The sequence below is a fragment of the Trachypithecus francoisi genome, unplaced genomic scaffold, assembly GCF_009764315.1.
Source record: "Trachypithecus francoisi isolate TF-2019V2 unplaced genomic scaffold, Tfra_2.0 Lachesis_group4, whole genome shotgun sequence".
In the NCBI taxonomy this organism is placed as follows: Eukaryota; Metazoa; Chordata; class Mammalia; order Primates; family Cercopithecidae; genus Trachypithecus; species Trachypithecus francoisi.
Window position 1 is genome coordinate 93963944 of NW_022681469.1, and position 19528 is coordinate 93983471.

General features: G+C 40.1%; 1 protein-coding gene across 2 annotated transcripts in view; it reads right to left on the bottom strand.

Annotated features, from left to right (window-relative positions):
- Positions 1–19528, bottom strand: part of RAPGEF5 (Rap guanine nucleotide exchange factor 5) — a 241612-nt gene that overhangs the window by 23945 nt on the left and 198139 nt on the right. For both annotated transcript variants that reach the window (XM_033192533.1, XM_033192532.1), the window contains exons 14-20: positions 18854–18951; positions 16152–16182; positions 15102–15180; positions 12631–12780; positions 7723–7820; positions 3585–3707; positions 1484–1662 (exon numbers count right to left, since the gene is read on the bottom strand). In XM_033192533.1, coding sequence (XP_033048424.1) covers positions 1484–1662; positions 3585–3707; positions 7723–7820; positions 12631–12780; positions 15102–15180; positions 16152–16182; positions 18854–18951 — 758 coding nt within the window. The remainder of the gene's footprint in view (positions 1–1483; positions 1663–3584; positions 3708–7722; positions 7821–12630; positions 12781–15101; positions 15181–16151; positions 16183–18853; positions 18952–19528) is intronic.

A 19528-nucleotide genomic window follows, 5' to 3' on the forward strand; every position in this document is an offset into this window, starting at 1 on the left:
CACTCTTAATCAGTCTCTGACCACAGGCTCTGCTTCATTGTCTCCACTGAGTCGACCCCCCACAGACAGTGTGCTCTTTTGAATTCCTACCTGTCACTTCCCACCCAGAATTCAAATAGATGCAGAGGCAACTTCCTTCACCAATGTTTTCCTCATCCTGCTTCCCAAACCCTTGGGGTATGAGCTCTCACTCCTCTAAAGCCCTCAACAGACTTAGATCTTCTTCTAGGGCATTCCTCCATTCTATTTTGCACAGGAGCCAGCTGAGGTATAGAATTACCCACCGACACACTGCAAGCCTCACAAAGGCAGGAACTGTGTGTAGACTCAGTCTGATTTCCCCACACTACCTTGTACACATCTGTACATATAAGTGATCGATATATACTTTCTGAATATGCTGCATTGACATGTACTTGAAAACTGTTTGATATAAAAACTACTTTGGAAGACAAAGGAGAAATAAAACTGGAAGCCCAGGAAGTAAAAGGAGCTGGCGAAGATTTTGATTCATGCTCCCCGCTTCTGCTGGGGAGTTGTCCAAAGAACAGACTCTCAATATGAATCTGATATTCTAAGAGATGCTCCTAGCAAGTTACTAAAATTTCATTCAACATTTACTGAGTCATTGCTATTTACTAACTTCTGTACCATGCACCCAGGTATAATGATTGATAAGAAATATCCCCTGTTCTTTGAAAGCGAACATAGCCTAGTGAAGAAATCCTATATAAACAGATAAGTTGAATAAATATAATAAGTTTTCATAAGGTAAAAAGTATATGTGTGTGAGGGGAAGTAGAGGCAGTAGTGGAAGTAGTACCCCTGCATTTGAAAATCAGGGGTAACTTCAGGAAGGAAGTAATACTTGACTGAGGTCTTGAAGAATGGCAGCAATTTGCTGAGTGCCAGTGGCCATTCTTGGCAAAGCCGACAAGTATTCACGCTTGGAAGATGGTGCTCATGGGAAAGACAGACATTTAGAGTGGCTAGAGCATGGGGTGCACCCAGGGGTGAGGCTCAGGGGGTGGGGCCAGCCACTGCAGGGCCTTCTAATGAACGAGTTCTCAAAAGTTCATACTGTGGGCCTCAAGGAGCAATGAACGGGTCCTACAACGCACCTGACGTGCAATGATTCCCACTTCTGCACATCATCATCTCCTTTTTTCTAGCCTCCTGTAGCTCACCCAGGCACACTGTAGTTCAGCTGCAACATGAAGGATGTGTGTACTGCCGCCTGCTTATTAGTGCTGAGGCAGAGAGCACAGTGCTTCTGTCTGATATTTTGACATTTACTTTAAGGTATAAATACTTGAAATGCAAAGACATAAATATTCAAAAATGGACCTTTTCAGCCATTTGGTCATTTAACTCCATATTACATGTTTATATCCCAACCCTTATCACCCATAAGACAAAAAGAAAAACAATGTACTCTCTCAAGGAGACTAGAGGAATGGCACTTCTCACACTAGAAACTTACTGAGCCGCAATTTTGATGAATTTTTTCACCAGCTGCACTCGCTTGCCCAGCTGGCTGCAGAGCAGAATCTCCGTGGCCACCCAGAGCTGGACCTCATTGCATCTCTGGAGCAGAAGGCTGAGGTTTGCAGTGTGTTCCCCACTTCCCTGTCTGCTGAATGTGAAGTAGATCAGCTCTTGCTGAAAGAAAATGTATTCATGCCAGGGTTTATTTATAGCAAAGTATAGTTGATACAAAATTCGGTCAAATTTTAAGAGCTACTTCAGGTAGTCCCTCCCATATTATTAATATGCTAACGGAGAATATGGCGAATGGTAATATATTAAATTCAAAATGACTTAGTTTTGGAGGTGCCTCATTCAATAATGTTTTTTGTGATTTTTGTGTTATATAAGTGATTTTTCAGAATGTAAGGAAGACATCTTTATATACAAATCTAAGATATTCTGAAGTTTAAATCATAGGATAAATGGAATCCCCAAATTTCTGAACCTTGTCATGTTGAAAAATTCAAGTGAAAATGAACACTAGTACTACTAGTATTTGTTAAGGTGCACATCAGACCCTCACAGGTCTGTTCTCTAAGACAGTGGTCCTCAAATTTTGGTGTGAATCAGGATCACCTGGAGGACTGCTGAAGCACAGATTGCCAGATCCCACCCCTAGAACCTCTGATCCTGCAGGGGTGTGGAGGGGCCGGAAATCTGCATTTCTAACAAGTGCCCAAGTCCCGCAGATGATGCTGGTCTGAGTATCTGCTCTTTAAATCCCGGCACTTTGGGAGGCCGAGACGGGCGGATCACAAGGTCAGGAGATCGAGACCACCCTGGCTAATACGGTGAAACCCCGTCTCTACTAAAGAATACAAAAAACTAGCCGGGCGACGAGGCGAGCGCCTGTAGTCCCAGCTACTTGGGAGGCGGAGGCAGGAGAATGGCGTAAACCCGGGAGGCGGAGCTTGCAGTGAGCTGAGATCCGGCCACCGCACTCCAGCCTGGGCGATAGAGCCAGACTCCGTCTCAAAAAAAAAAAAAAAAAAAAAAACCACTGATATAAAACATTGTCAAACCATAAATGGAAAGAGAATGAGATTAGGGCAAGGTCTAATAATTTATGAAAGCAAACAAGATCAATAACTATTTATATAGATGGATCATGTGCAAAGCAATAGATTTGTTTTTAAATGTGTGTGTGTGTGTGTGTGTGTTTTACAGAGGTAATCTACATTCTTCCACTGCATAAGCAGGGATATATCCTAGTCTACTAACATTTCCAAAGACACAAGTCATTTAGCCTGAAGGAATTCATTACTTGCTCACATTCTGATCACAATTATTGAAATCTGTTTAATGAGAAAATACGAGGACATTTGGGTCTCTAAATTGGGCATGAGGTTCCTTCTTCAGAAGGAAAGGCCACTTCAGAATGAAATATTTTACTATACGGCAAAACAAATGCAACATATGGTTGCAGAGGGCTCTAACATTTTTCATCTCTTGATTCCCGTGAGTGTTTCCTCTGGCCAAATGTACTCAAGAATTGTCGGTAGCATTTTGCTCCCAATCTATTGTTTTAAAAATGTCATAATCTGTCCTCAAGTGAAAAATTGATGGACATAAAAACTTGAAATATATCTAAAATTTTCAATAAAGTACTTTAAGTCTTACAATGCAGTCTAAACTTGTAGAATGTTCTTAAGTTAAAAGATGCATATGTGTGTACATAAATAAATATGAATATGATTCTTGTACAACTATCATAAACTTCATGGAAAAAATAAACCTATCAATATCAAAGGTAAAATGGTTAATCAACCCCATTAGAGCTTCATCTCCAAATACATATATATATTTATATACGTGAAATATAGCATATTTATACATGACACAAGCATATGCTCACACTTGGAACAAATAAAAGCATGCTTGCACATTCTGATTTTTTTAGACTTGAGTCAGTCTTTCAATATATTTAAAGTCCCCAAGTATCTTTTGGACCATGTTATTCTAGTATAATTTCATCACCGCATGCATTGATATTCTGCACAAAGAATTCACAGTTAAAACAGCATTTGTATTTTATCTTTTCACTCCTCACTTACCTCGTGAATTGAATTGAATAGACTCCAATCAAAATTCATTAATTCCAGAGCAAGATCCCAAGTGTTCATTCCCAAAATCCTCATCGACCTTTGCTGTGATTCCTCATTTTCTGCAAACGGGTTCTAAACCGACAGAAGCAAAAAGATCCTCAGTAATTCCCAAATGTTTTGCACTGCATTGGCTGGCTGTAGAAAGGCACTAGAAACCCAGATTAGCAAAGTAATCTTTTCTGAGTGCACTTAATATTTTCCCTGGTCTGTTCACCTTCAGTGAGTTACAGCCAATTTAGGAAACGGTCTTGGAAATAGTAGAACGTGATCAATGATACTTCAGTGAGTTCGCCCGCTCCTCCCCCATCTCTCTCCCCCGCCCCCACGTGCACACATGCACACACAAATCTGATTATAAAACACCGCCCTGGCAGACAGCATAATAAAAGCGAAAGCCCCGAAATCACTTTGGCTTCTGGTAAGAATTAATGTGCCAGCAGGGTTAGTATAAAAACAAACAAAAGAAATGTCATGGTGCACTTCAATAAAGACAGACATGGCGTTTACAGGAAATATGTTTAGCAAGTCTCATCCCAGACACACATTTACACATTTTATTAAAATGCCCATGCAAAGTAACAAAACAAATTTAACATGAAATAAAAAATAAAAATTATTTCATTTATATGCCGTGGTGGATTATTATTTTAAGCATCAACCACTTTCCCTATGTAAATAGGGCCTAACCACTATGAGGCTGGTAACAGTATTTCCTTAAGATATGGCATAAAAGTATTAGATGCCATCACAACTTTCAATCTATTTCACCACTAAAGTTATTAAAAAGATTATTTGGCATGTTTCCAAAATAGTTGATGTTTTCTAATGAAAATATAAATTCTCCCATTTGAAGGGTTAGATTTGAATAATAACTTTAAAACAAACAGAAGGAACCTTGCAACAATAAATGGCATAGTAGGATAAAGGGAATATTCCAGCTGCCAAATATTAATCCGTATTTCTAAACTGAAAAATAAATTATTTGCATTTTAGAAGTTTTACATTGACAAAAAGTTTTCCTTTTTTTTTTTTTTTTTTTTTTTTTTTTTGAGGCTGAGTCTTGCTCTGTCGCCCAGGCTGGAGTGCAGTGGCCAGATCTCAGCTCACGGCAAGCTCCGCCTCCCGGGTTCCCGCCATTCTCCTGCCTCAGCCTCCCGAGTAGCTGGGACTACAGGCGCCCGCCACCTCGCCCGGCTAGTTTTTTGTATTTTTAGTAGAGACGGGGTTTCACTGTGTTCGCCAGGATGGTCTCGATCTCCTGACCTTGTGATCCGCCCGTCTCGGCCTCCCAAAGTTGGGATTACAGGCTTGAGCCACCGCGCCCGGCCCTATTTTTTTTTTTTTAAACCTAGGCCAGGCACGGTGGCTGAAGCCTGTAATCCCAGCACTTTGGGAGGCCGAAACGGGCGGATCATGAGGTCAGGAGATCGAGACCATCCTGGCTAACAAGGTGAAACCCCGTCTCTACTAAAAAAAAATACAAAAAAAACTAGCCGGGCGAGGTGGCGGGCGCCTGTAGTCCCAGCTACTCGGGAGGCTGGGGCAGGAGAATGGCGTGAACCAGGGAGGCGGAGCTTGCAGTGAGCCCAGATCTGGCCACTGCACTCCAGCCTGGGCCACAGAGCAAGACTCCATCTCAAAAACAAAAAAAAACCTAATGACTGAAGATCTTCATAGAGCTTTCCCACAGACTCAGTCCTCTCAGCGGCAGGTCAAGGTTCACTTTGTCTCTGTATCCCCAGTGTAGGGTACAGTGTGGTGCTCAGAAAGCAATGACCAAATGAACCAGCTAACAAATTTTGAGGTGTTGAGGTGGAGGAAAAGCTGAGGTTTCTCAGGGATTGGTCTGGATAGGCTAAGACCAGACAGACTCTACTGCTGACTTTCAAAGAAAGACCCAGAGTGAGGAAGTAACACACATACCTGCTTAATAATTTAGAGGTGTCAGGAAATTTCTACTTGTTTTTTTGTGCCCATTTTCTCCCTAATTGGGTCCCTTACCCAACTCGAGTTATTAACTCTAGTTATTCAAGGTTGAATAACTATTTATTCAAGGTTGTCCATTGCCCTTGCCAAGGAACATTAAATTTTTCTATCTCATTCCTTCAGTGCTCTAATTCCTGTTTTCTAAGAAGATTAATCTATGTGAAAGTGATAGTAGGTACTGGTGTTTTCATCTGTTATTCTTCTCTCACAATGTTAGATTTTAACTGACATCTTTTGGTGATGAAATATCTAAACCTATGATTCCAATAGGACAATTTTCGGTGGTGTCGGGAGTTGGTGGGGGAAGCTTTTGAGGTAGGATGGCGTCTGGCTTCTCTTGGAACATATTTCACAGCACCTATTTATTCCATCAAGGCATTGCCCAGGACTGCCTTCTTTTCTGAATGTGGCCCTAGACAGTGGTAGATTGAGCCATGGGGATGCACAGGAGGGAGCTGCCTGAGAAGGCCACGTATGGGTGGCAGAGGATGAGTGGAAGATATTCAGAGTGGAGGTTTCCTCTACCACAACAAGCCCCGCAGTAGCTACATGTCAGATCATGGGGAGCGGTAAAATCAATCTCATTTTTACTCAAAAATGCTGTGCAGCACCCAGTTGGTTACGTTTCACTGACGGAATTACACAGGACTTGTGGCCTGCTGAAGGACAGCACAGGAAGGGTCCATGTAAGGCATGTACAAATGAAAGGAATGCACAGGGGCTTCAGAGTCAAACATATAATTGCACTTAAAAATCGAAGCACTCTCCCTTACTTGGCTGTATGAAGCTAGAGTGGTTACTCAGCCTCTCTCCTGGGGTTACTGGAAGTGTTAAACGAGATACCGTATGTAAACTACGCAGTACACACAGATCTAGTAATAAGTGATTAACATGATTATGGTAGTTTAATATCCTGCAGACAATGTTACATAAAATCTTTCCAGTAGACATATATCTGGACGTAAAACTATTATCAGTAGTTTGGGTTAACCTACATGGTATGCAGGTTTCTCAATTATACATACAACAGGAGCCAGTGAGAAAGACTCACCCCAGCGATGGCTCCATGAAGAGATGGGGACTCTGAGTTTCAGACACAATCGCAATCTGCTAGAGCCCACTTTTTCTAGATGATGGATCTGAAGCCTGGTCCTGCTATTCAGAAACCAACCCCAGGACTGAAGTCTTTAGGAACCACAGCAGCAATGAAATCATCCACTTATGTATAAGTGTTCTTAAATTTTGGACTGAAAGTAACTTAAAGTGCGCATTCTACATTTCTCCAGACTCTTGCTCTTCAGTGGCAGCTGGTGCCCCTTCACCATGACCTCGTTCTACACACAGAAGGCAGATCATCCATGCTTTTCTTCAAGGGAATGGAACCAAGTGTACCAAACGTACTGAAACAAAGGTCTCTTTCTCCTTAAATCCACCTAGGATGCATTTCTCAGCCTCATCTCCATATACTCACCGAAAAAGAAGAAATGAAATTAAAATTCGATGGGAGAAGGAGTCACTTGTCTCAAATCCCTTATTTTCAGGGGCTCAGAAAGGGTTTCACTTAGGCAGGGTTTAGCATTCCTCAAGTGGGATTGGATTGGATTGAATTGCTTGACCCCTTTTTGATTTGTACAAGTAGTGTTACTTGGGAATTACATCATTGGATAAGGGAAGAAATAATTTAATTTTTTAGCATTCATTATAAACACATAAATATTATGCTTTGAGTCTGACATTTACGTGGTGTATGTGTTCTGAATAGCAGGACCATTCCTTTTTTTTCTTTTTTTTTAGACAAAGTCCTACCCCGTCACCCAGGCTGGAGTGCAATGATGAGATCACAACTCACTGCAGCCTCGATCTCCTGGGCTCAAGAGATCCTCCCACTTCAGCACACACCTAGGGACAACAGGTGTGTACTACTATGCCCAGCTAATTTTTAAATTTTTTTGTAGAGACAGGGTCTCAAACTTCTAAGCTGGTCTCAAACTTCTGAGCTCAAGCCATCTTCCTGCCTTGGCCTCTCAAAAGTGCTCGGATTACAGGTATGAGCCACCTCACCTGGCCTGTTTGTTTCAAATAGAAGGCTGAAGGTCCTTACCAAAGTGTCTGCCAGGTCTTTCCGATAGACATATATCCGACCAGATGCCTCGAGGGATTTGGAGATGACTAAGTCATTCGGCTGAAGTTCATGCTTTCCTTTATTTGAAAAAAAAAAAAAAGGAATAATCAGAAATACAAGAGTGGCAGCAGTAGGCCTACACAGTACACTTAAGTGAAACTTGCCAAAGAAAAATACTTAAAAGTAAATAGAACTTAAAGTGGATTAGTTTTAGTTCTGCACACTCTATACAATGATAACAGTGGCATCATGAACAGCTCTCACTGCTCAGTGGCCAGAAAGTGGAGTCCTCTTGCAGTTCCTTCCTATAACATTTAGTCATTGTTTGGAACATAGAACAGTTTAAGAGAAAAAGTAAAATTGGCCGGGCGCGGTGGCTCAAGCCTGTAATCCCAGCACTTTGGGAGGCCGAGACGGGCGGATCACGAGGTCAGGAGATCGAGACCATCCTGGCTAATACGGTGAAACCCCGTCTCTACTAAAAATACAAAAACTAGCCGGGCGAGGTGGTGGGCGCCTGTAGTCCCAGCTGCTTGGGAGGCTGAGGCAGGAGAATGGCGGAAACCCAGGAGGCGGAGCTTGCAGTGAGCTGAGATCTGGCCACTATACTCCAGTCCGGGCGACAGAGCGAGACTCCGCCTCAAAAAAAAAAAAAAAAAAAAAAAAGAAAAAGTAAAATTTACTCATCTAAGATAACAATACCATGTTAACACTGGTTACATTTAGGTCTGTTTTTGTTCTGATTTTTATATAACTGTGTGTATATATACACACACACAAATTGCATTGATTTGCAATGATTTATGCATACGCATTTATAATTATCGTGGATACACATATACATTTGCAATTATTCCATAATTTTATATTCTGATATTCTTATAAGCACTTTATCCACTTAACAAAATTATTTACATATGACATATTTAATTGGTTATATAATAGTTCATTATACCATCATTTAATCTTTCCTCTATTGTTGAACATTTAATGGTTAATTTTTTTGGTCATATAAATTAGATGGCATGATGTATGTTAAGTACCGGCACGGGGCCTGGCACATAACTGGGGTTTGGTAAATGGGATCTATTATTATATCAGCCATAATATATATTGCTGAAGTCAACATCTTTATGTTTAAATCTTTGTCTGCTTATAAATGATTTTCTTTTTTTTTTTTAGGTTAAATTTATTTTTATTATTATTTTTTATTATTATTATACTTTAAGTTCTAGGGTACATGTGCATAACGTGCAGGTTTGTTACATAAATGATTTTCTTAAGACGGACTCCCAGTATTAGAATTACTAGCTTAAAGGGAATGAAAATTTTTTAAGTTTTTGACACAAGCTACCAAATTGTTTCTGATTTTTATTTTTTAAAAAAGACAATATAGGCCGGGCGCGGTGGCTCAAGCCTGTAATCCCAGCACTTTGGGAGGCCGAGATGGGCGGATCACGAGGTCAGGAGATCGAGACCATCCTGGCTAACATGGTGAAACCCCGTCTCTACTAAAAAAATACAAAAAACCAGCTGGGCGAGGTGGCAGGCGCCTGTAGTCCCAGCACTTTGGGAGGCCGAGATGGGCGGATCACGAGGTCAGGAGATCGAGACCATCCTGGCGAACACAGTGAAACGCCGTCTCTACTAAAAAATACAAAAAAAACAACTAGCCGGGCGAGGTGGCGGGCGCCTGTAGTCCCAGCTACTCGGGAGGCTGAGGCAGGAGAATGGCGTAAACCCGGGAGGCGGAGCTTGCAGTGAGCCCAGATTGCGCCACTGCACAACAGCCTGGGCGACAGAGCGAGACTCCGTCTCAAAAAAAAAAAAAAAAAAAAAAAAAGACAATATATTTTCCTAAAAAATAGGTATAAAACTTGCACACTGACTAACACTGATCATTACTTTTTTTTTGAGACGGAGTTGCACTCTGTCACCCAGGCTGGAGAGCACTCATGTGATCTCAGCTCACTGCAACCTCTGCTTTCTGGGTTCAAGTGATTCTCCCACCTCAGCCTCCTGAGTAGCTGAGATTACAGGTGCCTGCTACCACGCCTGGCTAATTTTGTATTTTCAGTAGAGATGGAGTTTCACCATGTTGTCTAGGCTGATCGTGAACTCCTGACCTCAAGTGATCCACCTGCCTTGGCCTCCCAGAGTGCTGGGATTACAGGCATGAGCCACCGCGCCCAGCCTGGTCAATACTTTTGGTAAGTTTACTATTTTGCTAATACAAAAAGTAGATTCTCTGTTTACTTTGTGTTTCTTAACTAGTAGATTGAGTATTTTTCATATATTCCTCTTCTATCTTATTTCTCTTGATGAAAATTGTTCCTATCCTCTGACCATTTTCTACCACAGTTGGAGCCCTCTTATAATATAATAGCTTTCTTCCTAGAAAATGCCCTCCTCCTAACTACAAAATGCATATGGGAGTAGACTAAAGCCATATTAAAGTTTATTTCACTGTGACACAATCAACTTCTCCTAAGGTAGCTGTTCGGTTATCCAGCATGATTGGGAAATGCAATATTTCATATGCCTTTTCTAGATAATTGACCCAAATGCAAAGTGTTGTTTTGAACATTTCTGTTTAATACAGAGTACACAAATAATAATCTAATATATTCTTTATGGCCCAGCATTATAAAGATCCACAGTACTATAATGTTGGGCTGGTGACATGTATAGTGGATGGTGTCACACGGCCGGGTTCTGAAGTTTCATCTCCTGGGTTCCATCTGCTCCTTCTTTGTTCAGCTATAATTTCCTGCAGCCCTTTCTGTGCCTATGTATACCTTAAATCTGAATTTATGAGAGCCATTCACACTTTATAGAATAAAATGTCATAACTTTCTGATAGCATTTTTCTATTTGCTGAGAAATATTTTTCCCTTTATTTTCAGGTTTGTCACTACACTATGAAAGATTAAAACTGATAGAATTTTAACCTCTGAATAACTGGGTAGTTTATTGTTACTACATACATATAACTACCCTGGGTAAAAAACAGCTAAAAACCTACCAAAGCTATGAGAATGATACTATTATTCCTTTTAAAAAATCCATAAAACCTCCAACATCTCTGACATCTTAAAACTTTTTTTTTGACAAAAATAAAGAAAAAACTCACCATTTCTTTTTGAAGTAGCACTAAAATATAATTTATTAAAAATGATCTAATTAGAACAAGGAATGCATTAAGCTCTTGAGTTTGTTTTCTTCGTTAAAACATTATTGTTTGGGGGATAAAACGATGCAGGAAGAAAGGTTCCCTACAGGCAAAAAAAAAAAAGGTAGAGGATGGAAAATAATGGCACACTGCCAAATCTGTGGGATAATTCAAGAGATACGCTGATATTTCTAGTGATGATTAGCAATGCGTCTATACACATTACAACGCTATTGCCCATCCTGATGAATCTAATTTAATAGAGTGTGAAAATGGTATTTCACAGCCACCAAATAGATATTGGACAGTGAAAGAGCCGCTCATTAATTGCCAGCTTCTCATGAGGCCCTGGGTTGACTCTCAGTCAGCTCCCAAAGGAGAGGGGTCTCAGTTTTCCTGCAAAGTTCATTCAGCTCTTCCTTCTCTGGCACCTTCTGTCTGAATGGGGACCCCAGGATCACTCTCTGTAATGGTACTACCTGGAGAGGCAGATGCTCAAGCTTAATACTGCTTAATTAAGCAGTATTGATAAAGCTTAATACTGTTTAAAATCCTTTTATATTTTTGGTCACTTGAAAATTAAATATACATTTATCATACCTATTTGAAATATATTATCAAAAATCGAACCACTTTCTGATTAAAATTCATTTAGCCCATATGTTTGTCAAATTCTTTTTTCTAGATCATGTTTTGCTAAGATATACAATTAGAGCCCTGGGAGAGGGGAGAGGGATTCTTCTGTATTAGGCCCAGGGAGAAGGGCTTCATTTGCATATGTAATCAGCCAGCTTGTAGGACCATTTTACCTGCCTGTGAGCAACAAAGCCATAGGAACAAGGTACTTTACCCTCAAGTACATTCTGATACTCATTTTCCAACTGGAGAATGATAACAAAGGGTAAACAGGAATGCAGTTTATCTGCTCCCCTCCCCCGCCCGCATCTCTGGTTGATTAGTCCACACAGTGCTCACGTTTTTCAACTACTGATGCTAAGTCACTTTCTTTGTATTTTTTCTCAGGGTTAAGGAGATATTAAATAAAGATTGCAAACCAAAAAAGGAGGCCAGCAGCACAGATCTGACAGGCTCCAGTGAAAACGAAGGGGTCTGTTCAAGCCGCACAGATCAATAGTGTCAGCTTGTAATCTGTGTGATCTTATTCAAAACAGACAATAAACCATTCTCTGAGGATAAATAAGGCCCAACAGAAGGAGAAGCTGTAACCAGGCCTCACTCCCCACGTCCACCTAAAGGAATATTGCCGTGTGAGCTTTCAGCTTATTGTACAGTTTGTCTTTCTTTCAATAGGGAGTCTTTAACTATTAAACTGTCAGCCCTCAATAGGACTGGTTCAAGGCCATCTTTCCTTTTTTTCCCCCCAAAGTAATTTCACTCTTTAGCAATTTCCCAAGTTAATTTAACTAGGAAAATAGAAGGCTTATCTAGAGTACAAAATATGAAAAGCTTTGTAATGTATTTTAAAACACTGGCATGCCTCTCTATTCAGTTCTTGGGGAGGAAATTCAGTATCCCACAGTACCCAACTGTTGTCATGGAAACACTTCTGGTAGGCAGCTTCTTATTGTTACTGTGGTCATCCAGCTGCGGGCCCAGAAGGGAGGAGCTGCACTTTTACTCTACAAAAATGCCAACTCCCTCCTTTTGAAGGAGATCAGTGAAAGATTAATATTCAAGGGTAGAAAACAATTTACCTCCAGAGAATGTGATGGCCACCAGAGCCAGATCCTCTTCGGCATACTGGATCTTTTCTGCCACGAATTTTAGGATCTCTTGGGCTGTACTGGAAACTTTTGCCTTCACACTGACATAGGAGTGCTCTGTTATATACACGTGGCAGAAAACTGCACAAGTGAAAAGAATTGTTTGGAAACAGAACAGTGGTCATGAGGTATAGACTTTTCCAAATCAAGGCACCTTGATCAACTTTTCTAAATCAACCCACCTTGCTATGCTCTTCAGTATAACACATATAGAGTTAGATTTCTTATATACGCACATGAGCGCCTGAGGGTATACGTCTATGAATGTGTGCTTGCAAACACATGAAACTCAGATGTTATAAAGCTAGCCAACAAGCACACGTAGTATTTAATCTTTTCATTCTGCAATGAGAGACCCGAGTCATACAAGTGTGTACTCATTGTAGAAACCATCTGACCATAATACAGTGGAATCTGTGGTGCACAGACTGTATTTTTAAATCCCTTCTTTGACAGTTGCCGAGATCTCCCAAAGCTGCATATTAAAGTGTCTAATTCATAAATTTTTCCTTTACACTCCATTTCAGGACAATGTCAGTGGCCCAATCAAGAACACCGTATTTTGCTATTAAAATTCTCATAAGTTTATCTAAAAATCTGTCATCTGCTTTGGTTTTTGAGTTCAGCTTTCTCAATCATTTAAGACTGACTCCATTTCTCCCATCAAGGTAGTGATGAATTTAGTTTCCAAATGGAGGTCACATTTCTAGCCTTTTTAATTTCCTTTTTTATTGTCTGTGGTGCTAATAATTATTACTAGGACATTATCACTGTCAGGGTGAATGGGTCCTGAAAAATGTTTTCTTTATGATATTAATAGCAGAAGCTGTTTTAATAGCAATGAAAGTAACTGACACATTGCCTCTTATATCAGCTACTATAAATGTATAAAATGCACCAGCTTCTTTCCAGTAGACAGAAGGACAATGATATACTTAGATATTCTACTCTTTGGTGTTGCAAAAAAAATTGAGAGTGAAGCTTCTGGAGAAATTTTATATGCAGTTTAAATGTCACCACAAAAATAAGCCCAGGAATGTTTTCATAGAACTACAAATGAAGCAAAAGTCTAACTATGAGTTTATATGTATAGAACCTGAAAGTAAACACACTACCAGGAGACACTTGACATATTTGGTTTGGTTGGGTATGTCACTAAAACAATAGCATGTAACAAATAGTTGTTTTGTATTTTGCCAACAGACTAGCGAGAGAAAAAAAGGCTTTCCTCCTTCCATAGAAAGATGGAATTTTTAAGCAAGGCAAAATCTGTCTATAAACTACTATATGCGGGGTAAGTTTACATCTTGCTAAATAAACTGATAAACAAAAAGAGGCTGGGGGCCTTGAAATACTTTGCCTTTTTGCAGCTCAGCTTGGAAAACTATATGATGAAACTTCAAGACAAATGGGCAAGGAAGGTCAGCAACAAAGGAATTAGGAAGTTAGATAATTTTGTTTTCTCTTTCACTTGTCACAGATGACACTTAATATGAGTCAACAGAACCATCTATCAGCAGCATTATATACAAACACTATCTGAAGGAATAAGCATCTTTGTGGCTTCTTTTACAAGTTCCACAAATCGGGCAAATATTAAACGATCACACTCAGAATTTCAGCATATGAAGGAAGATGAGTCAAAAGAGAGCGTCTGTGAGTCACAACTGCAATAAAATTTTAATTTGCTGTGTTTTCCAGCTCTGCACTTGACTCAACCTCTATCTAAAAGGAGAAAACCATTGTTAATATTTCTTGTTCCTCTTTAAAACATTAACATACAAAAGCACTTCAGCATCTTCAGGGTGCTAAAAAGGTGTTTCCCCTTGTGTTGGATGAACAGCCCTCTTCAGGGGAAGCCATGAGCCTCTTCCACAAAAATAAGCAGTGACTGAGGACACAGCAGATGGGCGGCACTGCCCACACAGCCTGACCTTGCAGGAGCTTCTACCGTGCAGCCTTCTCTCCATTATTCTCTCTAAGAGTTTCTTCTCGTGGACTGAGTCATGGACTGACTCAGCCCAAATCTGCACATTGACTTTGGTGATCCTTCCAGTTAGTCATAGGCAATGGGCTGATGAAGGCAGGGAGAAAATGGTTCTAGGAGAAAATGGTGAGTTTCCTGTTCATTTTTACCTCTTCTCAAAAATGCAAGGAGGCTCTAGGCATTGTCTCCTTTCCTTGCTTCCCAAATTATAAGCATCCTTGGTGCTTGGGACAGTATTATGTGATCTAAGAAAACTATAATGCTCAAAGAAAGAAAAGAAAAACATGCTATTTGATGCTAACATGCTTATCTGACAGCTAGAAATGAAGGTTAGTCAGGCTGATATGCCAATGTAGGAGAAAAATGGTGGCTAACTGCTACCTACCCCCAAACCCTCACTTCAAACCATACTCACTTTCCTCTGTTTCAGTCACAGTTCCTCTATGCTGGAGCCAGTTCTCCTTAAGACTGAATTGGTGGAAAAGGGCTTTATTCTGTGAGATTGGAGAAAGAGAACAATGAATGAATGCATTCTTGCCCTTTGGAAAACCATAGCTGTTTACAACATGTTCCAAAAGAGCCAGCCAATTTTTTTTTTTAAATATGAAATCCACCCATCCAATCTTAGAGAAATAAACTGGGAGTCGCCCCAACTAATGCAAATGGTGGTGGAGATTATGAGCAATCCGACGGGCCTGGGCTAAGGCCAGCAGCAGGCCAAAAGTCCTTATATAATACCCTGCAACATGACTTTTCACATCTAGCTATTACAAACATCCATAGTCTCCTGAGATAAACATCATTTCCCCATTCCAACATGAATCTATAAGGCATAGTTATCACAATCTGATCCTCTGCTATTACATTTTTCATAGAAGCGACTTTGAGATGGTTTCAATACCGCTGTTATAGTACAGTGACTTTCCTAAGGGACACAGGCATACTGTTCATTATGATTATCCACCTGATACAGCTGTGTCTCCAAAACTTGTGCCTGATATCTCAGTCCATATTTCCCCCTTATCAAATTGGACTGAGAACACATTCCCACTTGCTACCTTCTCTTTCTGTTGTATTAAAAGTGCAAATATTTTCCTTATAAGACTTCTTTCCTCTTAGAGTCAAGATTCCTCCTCCCTGGATTTTTTTTTTTTTGACATAAACATCTTAAAATTCAAATTTATATCACTCCAGGGATAGCAGGAAGCCCCGAGACTCTAAAATGCACCACAAAACCAGCAGAATGTCAAAAAGTCAAGAGTACACAGCTAAAATCGGATCTGCACCAGCACAGGAATAACTAAAGCAAAGCAGGAAAGCGCAGGGAAGCTGCAACCCCAGGCGCCCCGCCTTGTCGGGTTCCGCTCGAGGCAGTATTCATTTTCTTTTTGAAACACGCCAAGAGAGGCAAGGCAAGGTCTCCAAACCAGATCACCTAATTTTCGGTATAGAAGCATCTGCTTACCTTTTTTTGTGGTGAATATTCATCCACAGTGCTGAAAGGAAAAATGGCAAGAAGTCAGTCTTTGTCCCAAACCCAGAATAATGCAGTTATTGTTATGGAAGACTAATTTCCAGCACTAGGCAGAGGATTTTGCTCTTTAAAAAAGATAAAACACAGTATTCATTAATTCACTATGTACAACACACTTGACATTGGGCTCTGAATTTCAAATGAGCCAGGAAGTAAAGAAGTTATGGATTCAACAGATGTATTTTGCCTTCTACCCACAGAAAGTGAAGCTCAGAAGTGAGGGAGGAACTGGATCTGCTCAGTCCATGGGAACTCAGTCCACAGAAATGAGGATTTAAAAAAACTGCAATATTCAGTCCATAGACATAAGTTTTCTCATACAGTGACAGTGATAGATTTTAGGTGAAATTACTGCTATTTAGATAGCTAAGTCACTCAGCCAAGGCACATCTTCTCCAGGATGTGTCTCTGTGTAGTGGAACTGGGAACACTCTGCCCATCTCTGATCATCTCCGCAGATTCCCACCTTCAAGTGCCCTCTGAACGCCACCTCCACTTACAAAGGAGCCAGTGCCGGGGCCAATTTCATACATCATTAGGTGAACTATAAATTAAATGTATGAGTCTTGCTCTCAGAAAGGAACACTTTCTCCTCTATTTGTATACTGGGGCTAGAGAAAAAAAAAAGTCACGAGTTTTACATTTAGGGCTTGAATCTTATTCTAGAATCTAAAGCTATTTCATAATCTTATAAAAATAGGCAAGAATCATTTCTTTCTTTCTTTCTTTTTTTTTTTTTTTTTTTAAGACATAGTCTAACTCTCTCACCCAGGCTAGAGTGCAGTGGTGTGATCACTGTTCACTGCAGCCTTGACCTCCAGGGCTCAAGTGATCCTCCTGCCTCAGCCTCCCAAGTAACTGGAACTACAGGCATGTACCACCATGCCCAGCTAAGTTTCTATTTTTGGTAGAGGTGGGGTCTTACTATGTTGTCCAGGGTGGTCTTAAACTCCTAAATTCTTGGACATAAGTGATTCTCCCACCTCCACCTCCCAAAGTGCTGGGATTACAGGTGTGAGTCACTGTGCCAACCAATAATCATTTTTTTATGTCATTTTCTTATTTTATTCTAGTATTTACCATTTTTGTGTAGGTTTTTAAAATGGAATGTATTAAATTTCCATTAATGTATTTGATGAAATATGTTCACATGTATTAAACCATGAATTCAAGTTTCCCAGCTATAACAGGTCTGCCTCATAGCACAGAACAACTTCCATATGGGGAATTATTTTGATGACAAGGTTGCCCTTTTTTCCTTGTTTGATTTCATTTATTAGTTCATATTTTCATATAAGTCTTAGGCAATGGAAACTTAACATAATGTAGACTGTAATAAAAGAAGACCACCAACATTTACAACATTCATCTCTAAGGTACTGTGCTAACTTGCACTTTACTTTCAAATCTCTCAATGTAAGATTTTGATGATTGAGGACTAAAGTATACACACAGTTTGCTACCTAAGATTAATTTATACAGATGTTTCACTTGCAATGAGGTCTCCCTTTACTAAAACTAAGTCAAGCTTTAAATCACAAATTAGTCATCTGAAAGGCTTGAATTAACACTTTCCATGAGAGGTGCAATTTGTGACTGTTGAAATGGTAACAGAAGCTTTTCACAACTTGATAATAAATGTACTTTATGTTTACGAAATATACACTGTAAATGAGATAACAAGTTTTCCTTTTAGATGAACTCTGTGGCTAAATCTGAAAACTGAATGACTTGATGTTTTCTTTACCAAAATTAGTAAGGGGACTTAATGGTAATATCACTAATAGTAAAGTTGAGTGTTGCCAATCTGAAAGATTAATGACAGATATCTAGGGGACACTTAGACATGCCAAGAGTCATTGAGTAAATGGCTCTTTAAAATCTTTCTAAATTGATAGAGAAACCTCGGGGAACTCATAAAACTGAGCTTTTAAAATGCTCCACAGGTTGGGTGTGGTGACTCACACCTGTAATCCCAGTACTTTGGGAGGCTGAGGCAGGTGAATCACCTGAGGTTGGGAGTTCAAGACCAGCCTGGCCAACATAGTGAAACCCCATCTCTACTAAAAATACAAAAAAGTAGCCAGGTGTGGTGGTGCATGTCTGTAATCCCAGCTACTCAGGAGGCTGAGGCACGAAAATTGCTCAAACCCAGGAGGTGGAGGTTGCAGTCAGCCAAGATCACGCTGCTGTATTCCAGCCTGAGCAGCAGCAGAGTGACTATATCTCAAAAAATAAAATAAAATGTTCCACAACTCCCTGAGACCTATTTATTAAACTTTTCCTCCCTATTCCATAGAGATAGTTACAAGCCCCAAAATGACAACTTACATAGACTTTTAAAATTAAGTAATAATTTACTAACTGTTTTTATGCACCCCGTTGTTATGGCCCAGGCTGTTTTTACTATATAAAACGGGGTTAAAACAATAGTCAACGAGTTGAATTCTGTGTTCTTTCATTTTGAGTTATGAGAACAAAACACACAATTTACTACTAGAAAAGCTAGGGCATCAAGATGAATCTGAGTCAAAATGTTCAAAATCAACTTTTATGTATAAGGCACTCCAAATTCTATCATATTTGCTGCTGTTTTCTTTCATTAACCATAATTAGGAAAATGAAATACTTACTGACGACGGTGCATTCCAAGTATCTTTTGAAATTCTTTCAATTCTTTTTCAAGTATTGGATATTCATAAACATCATCCAGTACATTCCTATATATGGTCTGGAGAAAAAAGACAAATGACAGCTGAGTGGTTGAATACCCATTTTGTAGGGATTAAGACTCATACCACGGCTATCCTAACAGAGGAAATAAGGATGGATCCAGGACAACGCGCGGGTTTCACCAGGTGCCAATGAGATCCAGAGTGGGATCATAACTCGTAGCTTCTCTGTCAACTGCCATGGCTCTCTATCTGCTTTCAGGGCCGTAGGTGGAAATTCTGGAAAGAGAACTCTAGAGATCTGTGGCTAGCTGGCTACTAGAGATTTCCATGCCCATTCTATACCTTAAAAAATAATAGGCCAGGCAGACCACGAGGTCAGGAGATGGAGAACATCATGTCTAACACAGTGAAACCGCGTCTCAACTAAAAATACAAAAAAAAAAAAAAAAAAAATAAGCTATGTGTGGTAGTGGGCGCCTGTAATCCCAGCTATGCGGGAGGCTGAGGCAGGAGAATGGCGTGAACCGAGGAGGTGGGGCTTGTGGTGAGCCAAGATCGCGCCACTGCACTCCAGCCTGGGCAACAGAGCGAGACTCCACCTCAGAATAATAATAATATCGGTTGGGTGTGGTG